Source organism: Petromyzon marinus, unplaced genomic scaffold, assembly GCF_048934315.1.
Source record: "Petromyzon marinus isolate PM22_M1 ecotype Great Lakes invasive population unplaced genomic scaffold, UKy_Petmar_22M1.pri1.0 PM_Scaffold_415, whole genome shotgun sequence".
NCBI classification, from domain to species: Eukaryota; Metazoa; Chordata; class Hyperoartia; order Petromyzontiformes; family Petromyzontidae; genus Petromyzon; species Petromyzon marinus.
In genome coordinates this window covers 32,298-55,530 of record NW_027423408.1, presented here as the reverse complement: position 1 = coordinate 55,530, position 23,233 = coordinate 32,298, and the positions used below count along the sequence as shown (strand labels likewise).

General features: G+C 56.6%; 1 protein-coding gene and 3 long non-coding RNA genes across 4 annotated transcripts in view; 1 reads left to right on the top strand and 3 right to left on the bottom strand.

Annotated features, from left to right (window-relative positions):
- Positions 1-1,709: 1,709 nt before the first annotated feature.
- The window catches only part of LOC142923317 (uncharacterized), a 35,278-nt gene continuing 13,754 nt past the window's right edge, over positions 1,710-23,233 (bottom strand). The window contains exon 3 of the long non-coding RNA XR_012940681.1: positions 1,710-2,773. This is a non-coding gene — a long non-coding RNA (uncharacterized LOC142923317). The remainder of the gene's footprint in view (positions 2,774-23,233) is intronic.
- The window catches only part of LOC142923316 (uncharacterized), a 32,811-nt gene continuing 13,011 nt past the window's right edge, over positions 3,434-23,233 (bottom strand). Inside the window, exon 2 of the long non-coding RNA XR_012940680.1 lies at positions 3,434-6,460. This is a non-coding gene — a long non-coding RNA (uncharacterized LOC142923316). The remainder of the gene's footprint in view (positions 6,461-23,233) is intronic.
- Positions 3,434-23,233, bottom strand: part of LOC142923319 (uncharacterized) — a 20,838-nt gene continuing 1,038 nt past the window's right edge. Inside the window, exons 2-3 of the mRNA XM_076064380.1 lie at positions 19,723-20,297; positions 3,434-14,324 (exon numbers count right to left, since the gene is read on the bottom strand). Coding sequence (XP_075920495.1) covers positions 14,164-14,324; positions 19,723-20,297 — 736 coding nt within the window. The 3' untranslated portion in view covers positions 3,434-14,163. The remainder of the gene's footprint in view (positions 14,325-19,722; positions 20,298-23,233) is intronic.
- Positions 5,554-23,233, top strand: part of LOC142923318 (uncharacterized) — a 33,811-nt gene continuing 16,131 nt past the window's right edge. The window contains exons 1-2 of the long non-coding RNA XR_012940682.1: positions 5,554-5,649; positions 5,710-5,892. This is a non-coding gene — a long non-coding RNA (uncharacterized LOC142923318). The remainder of the gene's footprint in view (positions 5,650-5,709; positions 5,893-23,233) is intronic.

The window sequence follows — 23,233 nt, the reverse complement described above, 5'->3', positions numbered from 1 at the left end:
CAGCACTTGCCCCTACAGCCCTTCTAGAGGCTACCTGGGGGAGCTTTGTCTGTGTGTGTGTAACAGCACTTGCCCCTACAGCCCTGCTAGAGGCTACCTGGGGGAGCTTTGTCTGTGTGTGTAACAGCACTTGCCCCTACAGCCATTCTAGAGGCTACCTGGGGGAGCTTTGTCTCTGTGTGTAACAGCACTTGCCCCTACAGCCCTGCTAGAGGCTACCTGGGGGAGCTTTGTCTGTGTGTGTAACAGCACTTGCCCCTACAGCCCTGCTAGAGGCTACCTGGGGGAGCTTTGTCTGTGTGTGTAAAAGCACTTGCCCCTACAGCCCTGCTAGAGGCTACCTGGGGGAGCTTTGTCTCTGTGTAACAGCACTTGCCCCTACAGCCCTGCTAGAGGCTACCTGGGGGAGCTTTGTCTCTGTGTAACAGCACTTGCCCCTACAGCCCTGCTAGAGGCTACCTGGGGGAGCTTTGTCTCTGTGTAACAGCACTTGCCCCTACAGCCCTGCTAGAGGCTACCTGGGGGAGCTTTGTCTGTGTGTGTGTAACAGCACTTGCCCCTACAGCCCTGCTAGAGGCTACCTGGGGGAGCTTTGTCTGTGTGTGTGTAACAGCACTTGCCCCTACAGCCCTGCTAGAGGCTACCTGGGGGAGCTTTGTGTGTGTAACAGCACTTGCCCCTACAGCCCTGCTAGAGGCTACCTGGGGGAGCTTTGTCTGTGTGTGTAACAGCACTTGCCCCTACAGCCCTGCTAGAGGCTACCTGGGGGAGCTTTGTGTGTGTAACAGCACTTGCCCCTACAGCCTGCTAGAGGCTACCTGGGGGAGCTTTGTCTGTGTGTGTGTAACAGCACTTGCCCCTACAGCCCTGCTAGAGGCTACCTGGGGGAGCTTTGTGTGTGTGTGTGTAACAGCACTTGCCCCTACAGCCCTGCTAGAGGCTACCTGGGGGAGCTTTGTCTGTGTGTGTAACACTGCACTTGCCCCTACAGCCTGCTAGAGGCTACCTGGGGGAGTTTTGTCTGTGTGTGTGTAACAGCACTTGCCCCTACAGCCCTGCTAGAGGCTACCTGGGGGAGCTTTGTCTGTGTGTGTAACAGCACTTGCCCCTACAGCCCTGCTAGAGGCTACCTGGGGGAGCTTTGTCTGTGTGTGTAACAGCACTTGCCCCTACAGCCTGCTAGAGGCTACCTGGGGGAGCTTTGTCTCTGTGTGTGTAACAGCACTTGCCCCTACAGCCTGCTAGAGGCTACCTGAGGGAGCTTTGCCTGTGTGTGTGTAACAGCACTTGCCCCTACAGCCCTGCTAGAGGCTACCTGGGGGAACTTTGTCTGTGTGTGTGTAACAGCATTTGCCCCTACAGCCCTGCTAGAGGCTACCTGGGGGAGCTTTGTCTGTGTGTGTGTCACTACACTTGCCCCTACAGCCTGCCAGAGGCTACCTGGGGGAGCTTTGTCTGTGTGTGTGTAACAGCACTTGCCCCTACAGCCCTGCTAGAGGCTACCTGGGGTAGCTTTGTCTGTGTGTGTGTGTGTAACAGCACTTGCCCCTACAGCCCTGCTAGAGGCTACCTGGGGGAGCATTGTCTGTGTGTGTAACAGCACTTGCCCCTACAGCCCTGCTAGAGGCTACCTGGGGGAGCTTTGTCTGTGTGTGTAACAGCACTTGCCCCTACAGCCTGCTAGAGGCTACCTGGGGGAGCTTTGTCTGTGTGTGTAACAGCACTTGCCCCTACAGCCCTTCTAGAGGCTACCTGGGGGAGCTTTGTCTGTGTGTGTGTAACAGCACTTGCCCCTACAGCCCTGCTAGAGGCTACCTGGGGGAGCTTTGTCTGTGTGTGTAACAGCACTTGCCCCTACAGCCATTCTAGAGGCTACCTGGGGGAGCTTTGTCTCTGTGTGTAACAGCACTTGCCCCTACAGCCCTGCTAGAGGCTACCTGGGGGAGCTTTGTCTGTGTGTGTAACAGCACTTGCCCCTACAGCCCTGCTAGAGGCTACCTGGGGGAGCTTTGTCTGTGTGTGTAAAAGCACTTGCCCCTACAGCCCTGCTAGAGGCTACCTGGGGGAGCTTTGTCTCTGTGTAACAGCACTTACCCCTACAGCCCTGCTAGAGGCTACCTGGGGGAGCTTTGTCTCTGTGTAACAGCACTTGCCCCTACAGCCCTGCTAGAGGCTACCTGGGGGAGCTTTGTCTCTGTGTAACAGCACTTGCCCCTACAGCCCTGCTAGAGGCTACCTGGGGGAGCTTTGTCTGTGTGTGTGTAACAGCACTTGCCCCTACAGCCCTGCTAGAGGCTACCTGGGGGAGCTTTGTCTGTGTGTGTGTAACAGCACTTGCCCCTACAGCCCTGCTAGAGGCTACCTGGGGGAGCTTTGTGTGTGTAACAGCACTTGCCCCTACAGCCCTGCTAGAGGCTACCTGGGGGAGCTTTGTCTGTGTGTGTAACAGCACTTGCCCCTACAGCCCTGCTAGAGGCTACCTGGGGGAGCTTTGTGTGTGTAACAGCACTTGCCCCTACAGCCTGCTAGAGGTTACCTGGGGGAGCTTTGTCTGTGTGTGTGTAACAGCACTTGCCCCTACAGCCCTGCTAGAGGCTACCTGGGGGAGCTTTGTGTGTGTAACAGCACTTGCCCCTACAGCCCTGCTAGAGGCTACCTGGGGGAGCTTTGTCTGTGTGTGTAACAGCACTTGCCCCTACAGCCCTGCTAGAGGCTACCTGGGGGAGCTTTGTGTGTGTAACAGCACTTGCCCCTACAGCCTGCTAGAGGCTACCTGGGGGAGCTTTGTCTGTGTGTGTAACAGCACTTGCCCCTACAGCCCTGCTTGAGGCTACCTGGGGGAGCTTTGTCTGTGTGTGTAACAGCACTTGCCCCTACAGCCCTGCTAGAGGCTACCTGGGGGAGCTTTGTCTGTGTGTGTGTAACAGCACTTGCCCCTACAGCCTGCTAGAGGCTACCTGGGGGAGCTTTGTCTGTGTGTGTGTAACAGCACTTGCCCCTACAGCCCTGATAGAGGCTACCTGGGGGAGCTGTGTCTGTGTGTGTAACAGCACTTGCCCCTACAGCCCTGCTAGAGGCTACCTGGGGGAGCTTTGTCTGTGTGTGTAACAGCACTTGCCCCTACAGCCCTGCTAGAGGCTACCTGGGGGAGCTTTGTCTGTGTCTGTGTGTAACAGCACTTGCCCCTACAGCCCTGCTAGAGGCTACCTGGGGGAGCTTTGTCTGTGTGTGTGTAACAGCACTTGCCCCTACAGCCCTGCTAGAGGCTACCTGGGGGAGCTTTGTCTGTGTGTGTAACAGCACTTGCCCCTACAGCCCTGCTAGAGGCTACCTGGGGGAGCTTTGTCTGTGTGTGTAACAGCACTTGCCCCTACAGCCTGTTAGAGGCTACCTGGGGGAGCTTTGTCTGTGTAAACCACAACTGCAGCCAATGGAGCGTTTAATATTTTATTTTTTATTGTTGACTACAACCACAACTACACCACAACTACTGCAACAACCACAACTACTACAACAACCACAATTACATCACTACTACTACTACAACCACAACTACTACAGCCACAACTACACCACGACCACTACAACCACCGCCACAACTATGACAATTATAACGACACCACCACAACAACAACTACCACAACTACTACAACCACAATAACCTGTAGCAACCATTACACTCACATCACAACAACACAACCACTGCAATCACAACCACCACTACAACCACCACCACTACAATCACAACCACCACTACAATCACAACCACCACTACAACCACCACAGCAATCACAACCACCACTACAACCACCACAGCAATCACAACCACTGCTGGCGGGTTGTGTTCAGTAGCACAGACACACGGAGAGTGGTGGTTGTGGTGGTGGTTGTAGGAGTGGTGGTTGTGGTGGTAGGAGTGGTGGTTGTAGTGGTGGTTGTAGTGGTGTTTATTGTGATGGTTGTAGTGGTGGTAGTGGTGGTGGTTGTAGGAGTGGTGGTGGTTGTAGGAGTGGTTGTAGTGGTGGTTGTAGGAGTGGTGGTGGTTGTAGTGGTGGTTGTAGGAGTGGTGGTGGTTGTAGTGGTGGTTGTAGTGGTGGTTGTAGGAGTGGTGGTGGTTGTAGTGGTGGTTGTAGTGGTGGTTGTAGGAGTGGTGGTGGTTGTATTGGTGGTTGTAGTGGTGTTTATTGTGATGGTTGTAGGAGTGGTGGTTGTAGTGGTGGTGGTTGTAGGAGTGGTGGTTGTGTGGTTGTTGTAGTGGTTGCAGTGTGGTGATTGTAGTGTTTGTAGTTGTGGCTGTAGTGGTGGTGGTGATTGTGGTGGTTGTAGTGATTGTGGTGGTGGTGATTGTGGTGGTTGTAGGGGTGGTCATTGTAGGGGTGGTGGTGATTGTGGTGGTGGTGGTGATTGTAGTGGTGGTGGTGATTGTGGTGGTTGTAGTGATTGTGGTGGTTGTGGTGATTGTAGGGGTGGTGGTGATGGTTGTAGTGGTGGCGGTTGTAGTTGTGGTGGTGGTTGTAGTCGTGGTGGTTGTAGCCGGACTACAGTCAAGATACGGATCAAACACCCGGACCCATCACCATGGCAACCAGCGGCAACACCCAGCACGTAACCACCGCAACCAGTGTGTTACCATGGTGACCAATCTGTTCACGCGTTGCCATGGAAATGTTGCTTTTCCAGTGTCTATCGCCATGGCTACCAGTCCCGTTGCCATGGTTACGACCTCGTCAGGTGCTTTGGCAACGCCCCCCGCAGTGCGCGCCCACACTGTACACCGCACTGTACCAAGGTAACCATGGTAACCGCTGTGCCACGCCCCCCCGTTCCGGAGTGTACTGTACGAAAGTTAACCACCTAAGGGCACTGTAGCAGGTTAACCACCCGAGCGCGGTGTTTCCTAGGCAACCGCAGCTAACGCACTGTACCTCGGGGCTAACAACTGTCCCGCACGGTACCACGGGCTAGCTACTGTCCCGCACTGTACCACGGGCTAGCTACTGCCCCGCACTGTACCTCGGGCTAACCACTGTCCCGCACTGTACCTCGGCAACTACCGCACTGTACATCGGGCTAACTACTGTGTCGCACTGTACCGAGGCAACAACTGTGCCGCACTGTACCTCGGGGGCTAGCTACTGTATCGCACTGTACCGAGGTAACTACTGTACCACACTGTACCTCGGGTCAACCACCGTCCCGTACTGTACCTCGGGTAAACAACTTATCGCACTGTACCGAGGTAACTACTGTCCCGCACTGTACCTCGGGGGCTAGCTACTGTACCGCACTGTATCGAGGTAACTACTGTACCACACTGTACCGCGGGGCTAACTACCGCGTCGCACTGTACCGAGGCGACCACTGTCCCGCACTGTACGTCGGGTTAACAACCGCCCCGCACTGTACCGAGGCAACCACTGTCCCGCACTGTACCTCGGGGCTAGCTGTCTCGCACTGTACCGAGGTAACTACTGTCCCGCACTGTACCATAGGGGTAACCACAGCGCAGGGCGCTACATTTGTTAAATTAATTATTATTTTATAACTAACTAACTTCACAGTTGCTAAGAGAGGAGGGAGGGGCTCAATGAATCGCCGAACGGCCCGCGACAATCAGCACACACTACTACAACTACAAAGCTCCCCCAGGTAGCCTCTAGCAGGCTGTAGGGACAAGTGTAGTGACACACACAGACAAAGCTCCCCCAGGTAGCCTCTAGCAGGGCTGTAGGGGCAAGTGTAGTGACTCAAACACAGGCAAAGCTCACCCAGGTAGCCTCTAGCAGGCTGTAGGGGCAAGTGCTGTTACACACACAGTGACAAAGCTCCCCCAGGTAGCCTCTAGCAGGCTGTAGGGGCAAGTGTAGTGACACACACACAAAGCTCCCCCAGGTAGCCTCTAGCAGGGCTGTAGGGGCAAGGGGCTGTTACACAGACACAGACAAAGCTTCCCCAGGTAGCCTCTAGCAGGCTGTAGGGGCAAGTGTAGTGACACAGACACAGCCAAAGCTCCCCCAGGTAGCCTCTAGCAGGCTGTAGGGGCAAGTGTAGTGACACAGACACAGCCAAAGCTCCCCCAGGTAGCCTCTAGCAGGCTATAGGGGCAATTGCTGTGACACAGACACAGGCAAAGCTCCCCCAGGTAGCCTCTAGCAGGGCTGTAGGGGCAAGGGGCTGTCAGTAGTAGCGAGTAGCAGCGTCTATGAAGGCTGCCGGCACCGTGGCACACACAGAGAGGGGGGTGTAGGTTTGTACGCGTGCCCCAGCCACTCCCCACACGCCCAAGGTTACAATAACGCTACACGATCACCGCCAATGTGAACTATTACAAGTTAATAACATCAAGTGGCCCTATAGAAACCCGGCCATAACCAGCGATGCCTATGCGAGGATACTCGGCACATTAGACGGCAAATACGAGACGAGAGAGCCAGGCCTAGAGAGCCTGGCTTTCCTAGGCCTTAGGCCTAGGAAAACCAGGCTCTCTAGGCCCATAAAAGCCTGGCTCGCTCAGCCTTAAGCCTAGGAGAGCCTGGCTCTCTAGCCCTTAGGCCTAGGAAAGCCTTGCTCTCTCGGCCTAAGGCCTAGAGAGCCAGGCTTTCCTAGGCTTAAGGCCTAGAGACCCAGGCTTTGATGAGACCTTAGGTCGAGAGGAGCCAGGCTTTCCTAGGCCTAAGGCCTAGAGACCCAGGCTTTCCTAGGCTTAAGGCTGAGAGCCAGGCTTTCATGGGCCTAAGGCCTAGAGAGCCTGGCTCTCCTGGGCCTAAGGCCTAGAGAGCCAGGCTTTCCTGGACCTAAGGCCTAGAGAGCCTGGCTTGCCTAAGGCCTATGGAACCAGGCTCTCCTGGGCCTAAGGCCTAAAGAGCCTGGCTTGCCTGGGCCTAAGGCCTAGAGCGCCTGGCTGTCCTGGGCCTAAGGCCTATGTAACCAGGCTGTCCCGGGCCTAAGGCCTGGCTTGCCTGGGCCTAAGGCCTGGCTTGCCTGGGCCTAAGGCCTAGAGAGAGCCTGGCTGTCCTGGGCCTAAGGCCTATGGAACCAGGCTCCCAAGCCAGGCCTAAGGCCTATGGAACTAGGCTCCCAAGCCAGGCCTAAGGCCTATGGAGCCAGGCTGTCCCGGGCCCAAGGCAGCGAGAATCCAGGCAGGCGAGGCCACCACCTCTGCCTTTAACAGTGGCCTGGAAACCCGATGTTCCTTTTGTTCTAGGCCTAGAGAGCCTGGCTTGCCTGGGCCTAAGGCCTGAGAGAGCCTGGCTTGCCTGGGCCCAAGGCCTCAAGAGAGCCTGGCTTGCCTGGGCCTAAGGCCTCAGAGAGCCTGACTTGCCTGGGCCTAAGGCCTGAGAGAGCCTGGCTGTCCTGGGCCTAAGGCCTATGGAACCAGGCTCCCAAGCCAGGCCTAAGGCCTAGAGAGCCTGGCTCTCTAGGCCTTAGGCAGCGAGGAGAATCCAGGCAGGCGAGGCCGCCACCTCCGCCTTTAACAAACAGCGGCCTGTAAACCCGATGTTCCTTTTGTTGTTCTAGGCCTAGAGAGAGCCTGGCTTGCCTGGGCCTAAGGCCTAGAGCCTGGCTTGCCTGGGCCTAAGGCCGCAGACAGCCTGGCTTGCCTGGGCCTAAGGCCTAGAGCCTGGCTTGCCTGGGCCTAAGGCCGCAGACAGCCTGGCTTGCCTGGGCCTAAGGCCTAGAGCCTGGCTTGCCTGGGCCTAAGGCCTAGAGCCTGGCTTGCCTGGGCCTAAGGCCTGGAGAGAGCCTGGCTTGCCTGGGCCTAAGGCCTCAGACAGCCTGGTTTGCCTGGGCCTAAGGCCTAGAGCCTGGCTTGCCTGGGCCTAAGGCCTCAGACAGCCTGGCTTGCCTGGGCCTAAGGCGACATCTGGGCTCAGCAAAACGCCCGGAATGTGTTCCAGCATCGCAACAACAACAACAACTTTGTGTGTAGTGTCTCTCTTTCTACGTGACTTTAGCGAAAGAAGTGACAAGTAAACGTGTCTGTAGTGTCAAGAGGGTTACAGGGGGGGGGTGGGTCAGGGTTAGTGTCTGCCTGCATGTCTCCATGTCCGTCGGTCTCTGTCTCTCTCTCTCTCTCACTCTGTCTCTCTCCGCCTGTAGCGTCTCTGCTCAATCAGATGTCTGCTCAGTCGTCCGTCTGTGCTCAGTCGTCCGTTAGTCGTCCGTCTGCTCAGTCGTCCGTCTCTGCTCCGTCGTCCGTTAGTCGCCCGTCTGCTCAGTCGCCCTTCCGTCTGTGCTCAGTCGCCCGTCTGCTCAGTCGTCCGTCTGTGCTCCGTCGCCCTTCCGTCTGCTCTGTCGTCCGTCTGCTCAGTCAGACGTCTGTGTGCTCAGTCGGACCACTCGTCGTTGTCCAACTCGGAGTCGTCGTCCGAGTCGCCCGTCAGTCGGACCACTCGTCGTTGTCCAACTCGGAGTCGTCGTCCGAGTCGCCCGTCTGCTCTGTTGTCTGTCTGCTCTGTCGCCTGTCTGTCTGCTCAGTCGCCCATCTGTCTGCTCAGTCAGACATCTGCTCAGTCGCCCGTCTGCTCTGTTGTCTGTCTGCTCAGTCGCCTGTCTGTCTGCTCAGTCGGACCACTCGTCGTTGTCCAACTCGGAGTCGTCGTCCGAGTCGCCCGTCTGCTCTGTTGTCTGTCTGCTCTGTTGCCTGTCTGCTCAGTTGCCTGTCTGTGTGCTCAGTCGGACCACTCGTCGTTATCCAACTCGGAGTCGTCGTCCGAGTCGCCCGTCTGCTCTGTTGTCTGTCTGCTCAGTCGCCTGTCTGTGTGCTCAGTCGGACCACTCGTCATTGTCCAACTCGGAGTCGTCGTCCGAGTCGCCCATCAGTCGCCTGTCTGTCTGCTCTGTTGCCTGTCTGTGTGCTCAGTCGGACCACTCGTCGTTGTCCAACTCGGAGTCGTCGTCCGAGTCGTCCGTCTGTCTGTCTGTCTGCTCTGTTGCCTGTCTGTCTCCTCAGTCGGACCACTCGTCGTTGTCCAACTCGGAGTCGTCGTCCGAGTCGCCCGTCTGCTCTGTTGCCTGTCTGTCTCCTGAGTCGGACCACTCGTCGTTGTCCAACTCGGAGTCGTCGTCCGAGTCGCCCGTCTGCTCTGTTGTCTGTCTGCTCTGTTGCCTGTCTGTCTCCTCAGTCGGACCACTCGTCGTTGTCCAACTCGGAGTCGTCGTCCGAGTCGCCCGTCTGCTCTGTTGTCTGTCTGCTCTGTTGCCTGTCTGTCTCCTCAGTCGGACCACTTGTCGTTGTCCAACTCGGAGTCGTCGTCCGAGTCGCCCGTCAGTCGCCTGTCTGTCTGCTCTGTTGCCTGTCTGTCTCCTCAGTCGGACCACTCGTCGTTGTCCAACTCGGAGTCGTCGTCCGAGTCGCCCGTCTGTCTGCTCTGTTGCCTGTCTGTCTGCTCAGTCGGACCACTCGTCGTTGTCCAACTCGGAGTCGTCGTCCGAGTCGCCCGTCTGCTCTGTTGTCAGTCTGCTCTGTTGCCTGTCTGTCTGCTCAGTCGCCCATCTGTCTGCTCAGTCAGACATCTGCTCAGTCGCCCGTCTGCTCTGTTGTCTGTCTGCTCAGTCGCCTGTCTGTCTGCTCAGTCGGACCACTCGTCGTTGTCCAACTCGGAGTCGTCGTCCGAGTCGCCCGTCTGCTCTGTTGTCTGTCTGCTCAGTCGCCTGTCTGTCTGCTCAGTTGGACCACTCGTCGTTGTCCAACTCGGAGTCGTCGTCCGAGTCGCCCGTCTGCTCTGTTGTCTGTCTGCTCAGTCGCCTGTCTGTCTGCTCAGTTGGACCACTCGTCGTTGTCCAACTCGGAGTCGTCGTCCGAGTCGCCCGTCTCTGCTCTGTTGCCTGTCTGCTCAGTCGGACCACTCGTCGTTGTCCAACTCGGAGTCGTCGTCCGAGTCGCCTGTCTGCTCTGTTGTCAGTCTGCTCTGTTGCCTGTCTGTCTGCTCAGTCGCCCGTCTGTCTGCTCAGTCAGACATCTGCTCAGTCGCCCGTCTGCTCTGTTGTCTGTCTGCTCTGTTGCCTGTCTGTCTCCTCAGTCGGACCACTCGTCGTTGTCCAACTCGGAGTCGTTGTCCGAGTCGCCCGTCTGCTCTGTTGCCTGTCTGTCTGCTCAGTCGGACCACTCGTCGTTGTCCAACTCGGAGTCGTCGTCCGAGTCGCCCGTCAGTCGGACCACTCGTCGTTGTCCAACTCGGAGTCGTCGTCCGAGTCGCCTGTCTGTCTGCTCTGTTGCCTGTCTGTCTGCTCAGTCGGACCACTCGTCGTTGTCCAACTTGGAGTCGTCGTCCGAGTCGCCCGTCTGTGCTCTGTCGCCCTTCTGCTCTGTTGCCTGTCTGTCTCCTCAGTCGGACCACTCGTCGTTGTCCAACTCGGAGTCGTCGTCCGAGTCGCCCGTCAGTCGGACCACTCGTCGTTGTCCAACTCGGAGTCGTCGTCCGAGTCGCCCGTCAGTCGCCTGTCTGTCTGCTCTGTTGCCTGTCTGTCTGCTCAGTCGGACCACTCGTCGTTGTCCAACTCGGAGTCGTCGTCCGAGTCGCCTGTCTGCTCTGTTGCCTGTCTGTCTGCTCTGTTGCCTGTCTGTCTCCTCAGTCGGACCACTCGTCGTTGTCCAACTCGGAGTCGTCGTCCGAGTCGCCCGTCTGTCTGCTCTGTTGCCTGTCTGTCTGCTCTGTTGCCTGTCTGTCTCCTCAGTCGGACCACTCGTCGTTGTCCAACTTGGAGTCGTCGTCCGAGTCGCCCGTCTGCTCTGTTGCCTGTCTGCTCTGTTGCCTGTCTGTCTCCTCAGTCGGACCACTCGTCGTTGTCCAACTCGGAGTCGTCGTCCGAGTCGCCCGTCTGCTCTGTTGTCTGTCTGCTCTGTTGCCTGTCTGTCTGCTCAGTCGCCCATCTGTCTGCTCAGTCAGACATCTGCTCAGTCGCCCGTCTGCTCTGTTGTCTGTCTGCTCTGTTGCCTGTCTGTCTGCTCAGTCGGACCACTCGTCGTTGTCCAACTCGGAGTCGTCGTCCGAGTCGCCCGTCTGTTCTGTTGCCTGTCTGCTCTGTTGCCTGTCTGTCTGCTCAGTTGCCTGTCTGTCTGCTCAGTCGGACCACTCGTCGTTGTCCAACTCGGAGTCGTCGTCCGAGTCGCCCGTCTGTTCTGTTGCCTGTCTGCTCTGTTGCCTGTCTGTCTGCTCAGTCGCCTGTCTGTCTGCTCAGTCGGACCACTCGTCGTTGTCCAACTCGGAGTCTTCGTCCGAGTCGCCCGTCTGCTCTGTTGTCAGTCTGCTCTGTTGCCTGTCTGTCTGCTCAGTCGCCCATCTGTCTGCTCAGTCAGACATCTGCTCAGTCGCCCGTCTGCTCTGTTGTCTGTCTGCTCAGTCGCCTGTCTGTCTCCTCAGTCGGACCACTCGTCGTTGTCCAACTCGGAGTCGTCGTCCGAGTCGCCCGTCTCTGCTCTGTTGCCTGTCTGCTCAGTCGGACCACTCGTCATTGTCCAACTCGGAGTCGTCGTCCGAGTCGCCCGTCTGCTCTGTTGTCAGTCTGCTCTGTTGCCTGTCTGTCTGCTCAGTCGCCCGTCTGTCTGCTTAGTCAGACATCTGCTCAGTCGCCCGTCTGCTCTGTTGTCTGTCTGCTCTGTTGCCTGTCTGTCTCCTCAGTCGGACCACTCGTCGTTATCCAACTCGGAGTCGTCGTCCGAGTCGCCCGTCTGCTCTGTTGCCTGTCTGTCTGCTCAGTCGGACCACTCGTCGTTGTCCAACTCGGAGTCGTCGTCCGAGTCGCCCGTTTGTGCTCAGTCGCCCGTCTCTGCTCTGTTGCCTGTCTGTCTGCTCTGTCGCCTGTCTGTCTGCTCAGTCGGACCACTCGTCGTTGTCCAACTCGGAGTCGTCGTCCGAGTCGCCCGTCTGTGCTCAGTCGCCCGTCTGCTCTGTTGCCTGTCTGTCTCCTCAGTCGGACCACTCGTCGTTGTCCAATTCGGAGTCGTCGTCCGAGTCGCCCGTCTGTGCTCAGTCGCCCGTCTCTGCTCTGTTGCCTGTCTGTCTGCTCTGTCGCCTGTCTGTCTCCTCAGTCGGACCACTCGTCGTTGTCCAACTCGGAGTCGTCGTCCGAGTCGCCCGTCTGTGCTCAGTCGCCCGTCTGCTCTGTTGCCTGTCTGTCTCCTCAGTCGGACCACTCGTCGTTGTCCAACTCGGAGTCGTCGTCCGAGTCGCCCGTCTGTGCTCAGTCGCCCGTCTCTGCTCTGTTGCCTGTCTGGCTGCTCAGTCGCCTGTCTGTCTCCTCAGTCGGACCACTCGTCGTTGTCCAACTCGGAGTCGTCGTCCGAGTCGCCCGTCTGCTCTGTTGTCAGTCTGCTCTGTTGCCTGTCTGTCTGCTCTGTTGTCTGTCTGCTCTGTTGTCTGTCTGCTCAGTCGCCTGTCTGTCTCCTCAGTCGGACCACTCGTCGTTGTCCAACTCGGAGTCGTCGTCCGAGTCGCCCGTCTGTGCTCAGTCGCCCTTCTGCTCTGTTGCCTGTCTGTCTGCTCTGTTGCCTGTCTGGCTGCTCAGTCGCCTGTCTGTCTCCTCAGTCGGACCACTCGTCGTTGTCCAACTCGGAGTCGTCGTCCGAGTCGCCCGTCTGCTCTGTTGCCTGTCTGTCTGCTCTGTTGCCTGTCTGTCTCCTCAGTCGGACCACTCGTCGTTGTCCAACTCGGAGTCGTCGTCCGAGTCGCCCGTCTGCTCTGTTGCCTGTCTGTCTGCTCTGTTGCCTGTCTGTCTGCTCAGTCGGACCACTCGTCGTTGTCCAACTCGGAGTCGTCATCCGAGTCGCCCGTCTGCTCTGTTGCCTGTCTGTCTGCTCTGTTGCCTGTCTGTCTCCTCAGTCGGACCACTCGTCGTTGTCCAACTCGGAGTCGTCGTCCGAGTCGCCCGTCTGTCTGCTCTGTTGCCTGTCTGTCTGCTCTGTTGCCTGTCTGTCTCCTCAGTCGGACCACTCGTCGTTGTCCAACTCGGAGTCGTCGTCCGAGTCGCCCGTCTGTGCTCAGTCGCCCGTCTCTGCTCTGTTGCCTGTCTGTCTGCTCTGTCGCCTGTCTGTCTCCTCAGTCGGACCACTCGTCGTTGTCCAACTCGGAGTCGTCGTCCGAGTCGCCCGTCTGTGCTCAGTCGCCCGTCTCTGCTCTGTTGCCTGTCTGTCTGCTCTGTTGCCTGTCTGTCTGCTCTGTTGCCTGTCTGTCTCCTCAGTCGGACCACTCGTCGTTGTCCAACTCGGAGTCGTCGTCCGAGTCGCCCGTCTCTGCTCTGTTGCCTGTCTGTCTGCTCAGTCGCCTGTCTGTCTCCTCAGTCGGACCACTCGTCGTTGTCCAACTCGGAGTCGTCGTCCGAGTCGCCCGTCTGTGCTCAGTCGCCCGTCTCTGCTCTGTCGCCTGTCTGTCTGCTCAGTCGCCTGTCTGTCTGCTCAGTCGGACCACTCGTCGTTGTCCAACTCGGAGTCGTCGTCCGAGTCGCCCGTCTGTGCTCAGTCGCCCGTCTCTGCTCTGTCGCCTGTCTGTCTGCTCAGTCGCCTGTCTGTCTGCTCAGTCGGACCACTCGTCGTTGTTCAACTCGGAGTCGTCGTCCGAGTCGCCCGTCTGTGCTCAGTCGCCCGTCTCTGCTCTGTTGCCTGTCTGTCTGCTCTGTTGCCTGTCTGTCTGCTCTGTCGCCTGTCTGTCTCCTCAGTCGGACCACTCGTCGTTGTCCAACTCGGAGTCGTCGTCCGAGTCGCCCGTCTGCTCTGTTGCCTGTCTGTCTGCTCTGTTGCCTGTCTCCTCAGTCGGACCACTCGTCGTTGTCCAACTCGGAGTCGTCGTCCGAGTCGCCCGTCTGTGCTCAGTCGCCCGTCTCTGCTCTGTTGCCTGTCTGTCTGCTCAGTCGCCTGTCTGTCTGCTCAGTCGGACCACTCGTCGTTGTCCAACTCGGAGTCGTCGTCCGAGTCGCCCGTCTGTCTGCTCTGTTGCCTGTCTGTCTGCTCTGTCGCCTGTCTGTCTCCTCAGTCGGACCACTCGTCGTTGTCCAACTCGGAGTCGTCGTCCGAGTCGCCCGTCTCTGCTCTGTTGCCTGTCTGTCTGCTCAGTCGCCTGTCTGTCTCCTCAGTCGGACCACTCGTCGTTGTCCAACTCGGAGTCGTCGTCCGAGTCGCCCGTCTCTGCTCTGTTGCCTGTCTGTCTGCTCAGTCGCCTGTCTGTCTCCTCAGTCGGACCACTCGTCGTTGTCCAACTCGGAGTCGTCGTCCGAGTCGCTGTATTCCACGGCGATGCGTCGGCTCAGGATGGTGGCGACGTCGTTGGCGCCGGGGTCTCGGCGGTGAGCCTCCAACTCACGCAGCTCCTGCACCTTGCGTAGCTGGATACCTGGGGGGGAGGGGGAGACGCTCACCAGGGCGCTCACCAGATCACTCACCAGGTCACTCACCAGTTCGCTCACCAGGTCACTCACCAGTTCACTCACCAGTTCACTCACCAGATCACTCACCAGTTCACTCACCAGATCACTCACCAGGTCACTCACCAGGTCACTCACCAGTTCACTCACCAGGTCACTCACCAGATCACTCACCAGATCACTCACCAGATCACTCACCAGCTCATCAGGTCACTCACCAGGTCACTCACCAGATCACTCACCAGGTCACTCACCAGCTCACCAGGTCACTCACCAGATCACTCACCAGGTCACTCACCAGCTCACCAGGTCACTCACCAGTTCACTCACCAGGTCACTCACCAGTTCACTCACCAGGTCACTCACCAGTTCACTCACCAGGTCACTCACCAGATCGCTCACCAGGTCACTCACCAGTTCACTCACCAGGTCACTCACCAGATCACTCACCAGGTCACTCACCAGATCACTCACCAGGTCACTCACCAGTTCACTCACCAGTTCACTCACCAGTTCACTCACCAGTTCACTCACCAGGTCACTCACCAGGTCACTCACCAAGTCACTCACCAGTTCACCATCTCACCAGATCACTCACTCACCAGGTAGCTCACCAAATCACCAGATCACTCACCAGCTCACTCACCAGATCACTCACCAGGTCACTCACCAGTTCACCATCTCACCAGATCACTCACTCACCAGCTCACTCACTCACCAGGTCACTCACTATCCAGCTCACTCACCAGCTCACTCACCAGTTCACCAGTTCACCATCTCACCAGATCACTCACTCACCAGGCCACTCACCAGTTCACCATCTCACCAGATCACTCACCAGGTCACTCACCAGATCACTCACCAGGTCACTCACCAGATCACTCACCAGATCACTCACCAGATCACTCACCAGATCGCTCACCAGTTCACTCACCAGATCACTCACCAGGTCACTCACCAGATTGCTCACCAGGTCACTCACCAGTTCACTCACCAGGTCACTCACCAGTTCACTCACCAGTTCACTCACCAGATCACTCACCAGGTCACTCACCAGGGCGCTCACCAGATCACTCACCAGTTCACTCACCAGGTCACTCACCAGTTTACTCACCAGTTCACTCACCAGTTCACTCACCAGATCACTCACCAGGTCACTCACCAGGTCACTAACCAGTTCACTCACCAGGTCACTCACCAGATCACTCACCAGGTCACTCACCAGATCACTCACCAGGTCACTCACCAGATCACTCACCAGGTCACTCACCAGTTCACTCACCAGGTCACTCACCAGATCACTCACCAGGTCACTCACCAGGTCACTCACCAGGTCACTCACCAGGTCACTCACCAAGTCACTCACCAGTTCACCATCTCACCAGATCACTCACTCACCAGGTAGCTCACCAAATCACCAGATCACTCACCAGCTCACTCACCAGATCACTCACCAGGTCACTCACCAGTTCACCATCTCACCAGATCACTCACTCACCAGCTCACTCACTCACCAGGTCACTCACTATCCAGCTCACTCACCAGTTCACTCACCAGCTCACTCACCAGTTCACCAGTTCACCATCTCACCAGATCACTCACTCACCAGGCCACTCACCAGTTCACCATCTCACCAGTTCACCATCTCACCAGATCACTCACCAGGTCACTCACCAGTTCACTCACCAGTTCACTCACCAGATCACTCACCAGGTCACTCACCAGGTCACTCACCAGTTCACTCACCAGGTCACTCACCAGATCACTCACCAGGTCACTCACCAGATCACTCACCAGGTCACTCACCAGATCACTCACCAGGTCACTCACCAGTTCACTCACCAGGTCACTCACCAGATCACTCACCAGGTCACTCACCAGTTCACTCACCAGGTCACTCACCAGTTCACTCACCAGGTCACTCACCAGATCGCTCACCAGGTCACTCACCAGTTCACTCACCAGGTCACTCACCAGATCACTCACCAGGTCACTCACCAGATCACTCACCAGGTCACTCACCAGTTCACTCACCAGTTCACTCACCAGTTCACTCACCAGTTCACTCACCAGGTCACTCACCAGGTCACTCACCAAGTCACTCACCAGTTCACCATCTCACCAGATCACTCACTCACCAGGTAGCTCACCAAATCACCAGATCACTCACCAGCTCACTCACCAGATCACTCACCAGGTCACTCACCAGTTCACCATCTCACCAGATCACTCACTCACCAGCTCACTCACTCACCAGGTCACTCACTATCCAGCTCACTCACCAGTTCACTCACCAGCTCACTCACCAGTTCACCAGTTCACCATCTCACCAGATCACTCACTCACCAGGCCACTCACCAGTTCACCATCTCACCAGATCACTCACCAGGTCACTCACCAGATCACTCACCAGGTCACTCACCAGATCACTCACCAGATCACTCACCAGATCACTCACCAGATCGCTCACCAGTTCACTCACCAGATCACTCACCAGGTCACTCACCAGATTGCTCACCAGGTCACTCACCAGTTCACTCACCAGGTCACTCACCAGTTCACTCACCAGTTCACTCACCAGATCACTCACCAGGTCACTCACCAGGGCGCTCACCAGATCACTCACCAGGTCACTCACCAGTTCACTCACCAGGTCACTCACCAGTTCACTCACCAGTTCACTCACCAGTTCACTCACCAGATCACTCACCAGGTCACTCACCAGGTCACTAACCAGTTCACTCACCAGGTCACTCACCAGATCACTCACCAGGTCACTCACCAGATCACTCACCAGGTCACTCACCAGATCACTCACCAGGTCACTCACCAGTTCACTCACCAGGTCACTCACCAGATCACTCACCAGGTCACTCACCAGATCACTCACCAGGTCACTCACCAGGTCACTCACCAAGTCACTCACCAGTTCACCATCTCACCAGATCACTCACTCACCAGGTAGCTCACCAAATCACCAGATCACTCACCAGCTCACTCACCAGATCACTCACCAGGTCACTCACCAGTTCACCATCTCACCAGATCACTCACTCACCAGCTCACTCACTCACCGGGTCACTCACTATCCAGCTCACTCACCAGTTCACTCACCAGCTCACTCACCAGTTCACCAGTTCACCATCTCACCAGATCACTCACTCACCAGGCCACTCACCAGTTCACCATCTCACCAGTTCACCATCTCACCAGATCACTCACCAGGTCACTCACCAGTTCACTCACCAGTTCACTCACCAGATCACTCACCAGGTCACTCACCAGGTCACTCACCAGTTCACTCACCAGGTCACTCACCAGATCACTCACCAGGTCACTCACCAGATCACTCACCAGGTCACTCACCAGATCACTCACCAGGTCACTCACCAGTTCACTCACCAGGTCACTCACCAGATCACTCACCAGGTCACTCACCAGATCACTCACCAGGTCACTCACCAGGTCACTCACCAGGTCACTCACCAAGTCACTCACCAGTTCACCATCTCACCAGATCACTCACTCACCAGGTAGCTCACCAAATCACCAGATCACTCACCAGCTCACTCACCAGATCACTCACCAGGTCACTCACCAGTTCACCATCTCACCAGATCACTCACTCACCAGCTCACTCACTCACCAGGTCACTCACTATCCAGCTCACTCACCAGTTCACTCACCAGCTCACTCACCAGTTCACCAGTTCACCATCTCACCAGATCACTCACTCACCAGGCCACTCACCAGTTCATCATCTCACCAGTTCACCATCTCACCAGATCACTCACCAGGTCACTCACCAGATCACTCACCAGGTCACTCACCAGGTCACTCACCAGATCACTCACCAGATCACTCACCAGATCACTCACCAGATCGCTCACCAGTTCACTCACCAGATCACTCACCAGATCGCTCACCAGGTCACTCACCAGTTCACTCACCAGGTCACTCACCAGTTCACTCACCAGATCACTCACCAGGTCACTCACCAGGTCACTCACCAAGTCACTCACCAGGTCACTCACCAGGTCACTCACTCACCAGTTCACTCACCAGGTCACTCACCAGATCACTCACCAGGTCACTCACCAGGTCACTCACCAGGTCACTCACCAGGTCACTCACCAAGTCACTCACCAGTTCACCATCTCACCAGATCACTCACTCACCAGGTAGCTCACCAAATCACCAGATCACTCACCAGCTCACTCACCAGATCACTCACCAGGTCACTCACCAGTTCACCATCTCACCAGATCACTCACTCACCAGGTCGCCCACCAGATCACTCACCAGTTCACTCACCAGGTCACTCACCAGGTAGCTCACCAGGTCACTCACCAGGTCACTCACCAGATCACTCACCAGGTCACTCACCAGATCACTCACTCACCAACTCACTCACCAGCTCACTCACTCACTCACCAGCTCACTCACTCACCAGCTCACTTACTCACCATTTCACTCACTATCCAACTCACTCACCAGTTCACTCACCAGCTCACTCACCAGTTCACTCACCAGTATACTCACCAGCTCACTCACCAGCTCACTCACTCACTAGCTTACTGACCAGCTCACTCACTCACCAGCTCACTCACTCACCAACTCACTCACTCACCAACTCACGAACTCACTCACCCACCCACTCACCAGCTCTGCTCACCTATTCACTCACGAACTAACCAACTCACTCACCCACCCACTCACCAACTGACCCACCCACTCACCTATTCACTCACGAACTCACTCACCTGCTCACCAACTAACTCACAACTCACCTTAACCACCACTCACCACAACCACCACACACACACACCACCACCACCACTCACCACAACCACCACACACACACACACTACCACCACTCACCACAACCACCACTCACCACAACCACACACACACACTACCACCACTCACCACAACCACCACTCACCACAACCACCACACACTACCACCACTCACCACAACCACCACACACACACACACACTACCACCACTCACCACAACCACCACTCACCACAACCACCACACACACACACACACTACCACCACTCACCACAACCACCACTCACCACAACCACCACACACACACACTACCACCACTCACCACAACCACCACACATACACACACACACTACCACCACTCACCACAACCACCACTCACCACAACCACCACACATACACACACCACCACCACCACTCACCACAACCACCACTCACCACAACCACCACCCACCCCACCCACTCACCCCACCCCACCCACCCCACCCACCCACCCCACCCCACCCACCCCACCCCACCCACCCACCCCACCCCACCCACCCCACCCCACCCACCCCACCCCACCCCACTCACCCATGCGGATGGCGGCCAGCAGATCGCTCCGAGCGTCGCTCACCGAGGGCAACTGCTGCTCTCCGCCCGCCCTCTCACCGCCTCCACCGCCTCCGCCTCCACCGCCTCCACCGCCTCCACCGCCTCCTACACCGCCTCCACCGCCTCCAACACCGCCATCACCGCCCGCCGGACGCCTCGCCGGCGTGCCGAGATTCACCGAAGCCGCTCCGGCGGAGGAGGAGGAGGAGGAGGAGGCAGCCGGGACGGTGGTGGACGACGTCGGTGGCGGCGGCGGAGGCGGTGGAGGCGGTGGAGGCGGTGGTGGCGGTGGAGGCGGTGGAGGAGGCGGTGCCGGGTGTTGAGACGCGGCGAGCGAAGCCGAGGCGCTGACGAAGGCCGTGTGGGCCGAGGGGATGAGGGCAGACGCGGTGCCGGTGGTGGTGCCGGTGGTGGTGCCGGTGGTGGTGCCGGTGGTGGTGCCGGTGGTGGTGCCGGTGGTGGTGCCGGTGGGTGGAGGTGGTGGTGGAGGGGGTGGAGGCGGTGGGTGGTGGGGGTGGGTGGTTGTGGTGGTGGTGGCGCACAGGGTGGGGATGCTGGGTGGGTGGGTGGTGGGGGAGAGACACCCGGAATTTATGTTACAATCACTTATACACTCACTTATACACTCACTCACTTATACACTCACTCACTTATACACTCACTCATACACTCACTCACTCACTTATACACTCACTCATACACTCACTCACTTATACACAACACACACTCACTCATACACTCACTCACTTATACACTCACTCACTCACTTATACACTCACTCATACACTCACTCACTTATACACAACACACACTCACTCATACACTCACTCAAACACTCACTCACTTATACACACACTCATACACTCACTCACTCATACACTCACTCATACACACACTTACACACTCACTCATACACTCACTCACTTATACATACACTCACACACTCAATCACTTATACACTCACACACTCACTCATACACTCACTCACACACTCACTTATACACACACTCATACACTCATCTTACACACTCAATCACTTATACACTCACACACTTATACACTCACTCACTTATACTCACTCACACACTCACTTATACACACACTCATACACTCACTCACTCACTCATACTCTCACTCCCTTATACACTCACACACTCACTTATACACACACTCACTCACACACTCACTTATACACTCAGTCATACACTCACTTACACACTCACTCACTCATACACTCACTCACTCATACACACTCACTCACTCATACACACTCACTTATACACACACTCACATACACTCACTCACATACACTCACTCATACACTCACACACACACTCCCACACTCACTCACTCATACACACTCACTTATACACTCACTCACACACTCACTCACTTATACACGCACTCACTTATACACTCACTCACTTATACACTCACTCACTTATACACTCACACACTCACTTATACACTCACACTCTCACTCACTTATACACTCACTCATACACTCACGCACTCACTTATACACACTCATACACTCACTCATACACTCACTCACTTACTCACTCACTTATACACTCACTCACTTATACACTCTCACTCACTTATACATACACTCATACACTCACTCACTTATACACTCACACACTCACTTATACACAACAACCGCCATTCACCACTAAGTGGCGGTGACGTCACCACGACGCTTGTGCCAGGCTATGTGCACCCTGAGGCCACGTGAAGTGTCGAACGCCCGCTGGCAGGAGGTCACAGGGCAGACCCAGGTGCCACGGGTCGACTGACTGAGATGACTGGCTGATGCACCACCTGTGCCCCCTACTGTGCCAACCCGCTGTGCTTTAGCCACCCGGCGCTCCGCTCGTTGTTGTGAGCGTCGCTCCTCCGCCCTCCGTTGTTGTTGGAGGCCGACTGCCTCCAACTGCCCAGTAGCATCCTTCACGAGCCTCCTCCACAGAGGCCAATCTTGACACCGCTGGTACCGGTCATCGGCAAGTCCACTCAGCTCCACGTCCTCCTGTACCACATCACTCCATCTCTTCTCTAGCCCGTGCCGCGCCTGCTTAGCCCCCTCAATCCGGCCGAACAAAAGCTGTTTCGGCATGCGGTGGCTGGGCATGCGGGCTACATGACCCAGCCATCGCAGCCTTCTCCGTCGGAGGAGCTCACCGATGGGACCTTGCCCAGATCTTTCAAGGATTTCTGAGCTCCTCACACAATCCAGTCTGGTTAAACCCAGGATGGATCGTAGGCAGGCTAGCCTAAATGTTTCTAACCGGCGAAGGTGTTCCATTAGGGGGGTCCACGTTTCGCAAGCGTAGAGAAGGGAGGGAATGACCGTGGCCGAGAAGACCCGAAGCTTAGTGCGGAGCGACAGACCAGGTAGCTTCCACACAGCGTTACGCAACCGATGAAAAGATATTGCCGCTCGACTGATTCGGAGTGAGACCTCTGCTGTTAAACTGGAGCCAGTCATAAGCACACTGCCCAGGTATGGGAAACTCTCCACTCTCTCCACAACTGCCCCATCACCGATTGGGAGTTGTGGGGGTGGAGTGTCCGATGGTACAAAATACCCAGGCAGGTGCTTAGTTTTGGTGGGGCTGATGGTAAGGCCCCACCTCTTAGTGGCACGCTCCAGTCTCAGCAGCAGCGTCTCCAACTCCTCCTCTGACTGAGCAGCTATTACCAAGTCATCAGCATACATAACGTGGTTGAGCAATAGGGAGCCATCCCTTGACCGCAACCGGGCATCGATTAGCCTCCCATTATATCTGTACCATATGGAGATTCCCCCGGTACAGCTATTGAAGGCTTCACAAACTACGTGGTCAAAATAGATGTTAAATAATGTGGGAGCCAGAGGACATCCCTGTCGCACCCCAAGGTTAACAGGGAATGGCTCTGACTCCCGGCCACGTAGTTTTACCCGGGCCCGCTCACCATCATGAAGGTCCTTAATGATCGTGAGCAGAGGGTCAGGTACTCCAAAAGCACGAAGAACGACCCAGAGCCCAGGCCTACTGATGGTATCATAGGCCTTGACCAGGTCAATAAAGCAGAGATGTAGGTCTTGCTGGAATTCCCTACACCTCTGCTGTAGTAGACGGACAGAAAATATGGCATCTGTGCAGGACCGCCCTTTCCTGAAACCGCTCACTCATACTCACTTACCCACCCACTCACTCACCCACCCACCCACTCACTCACTCACCCACCCACCCACTCACTCACCCACTCACTCACTCACCCACCCACCCACCCACTCACTCACCCACTCACCCACTCACTCACTCACCCACCCACCCACTCACTCACTCACCCACCCACCCACCCACTCACCCACTCACTCACTCACCCACCCACCCACCCACTCACTCACTCACCCACCCACCCACCCACTCACTCACTCACCCACTCACTCACTCACCCACACCACCCACTCCTCACCACTCCTCACCACTCACTCACCACT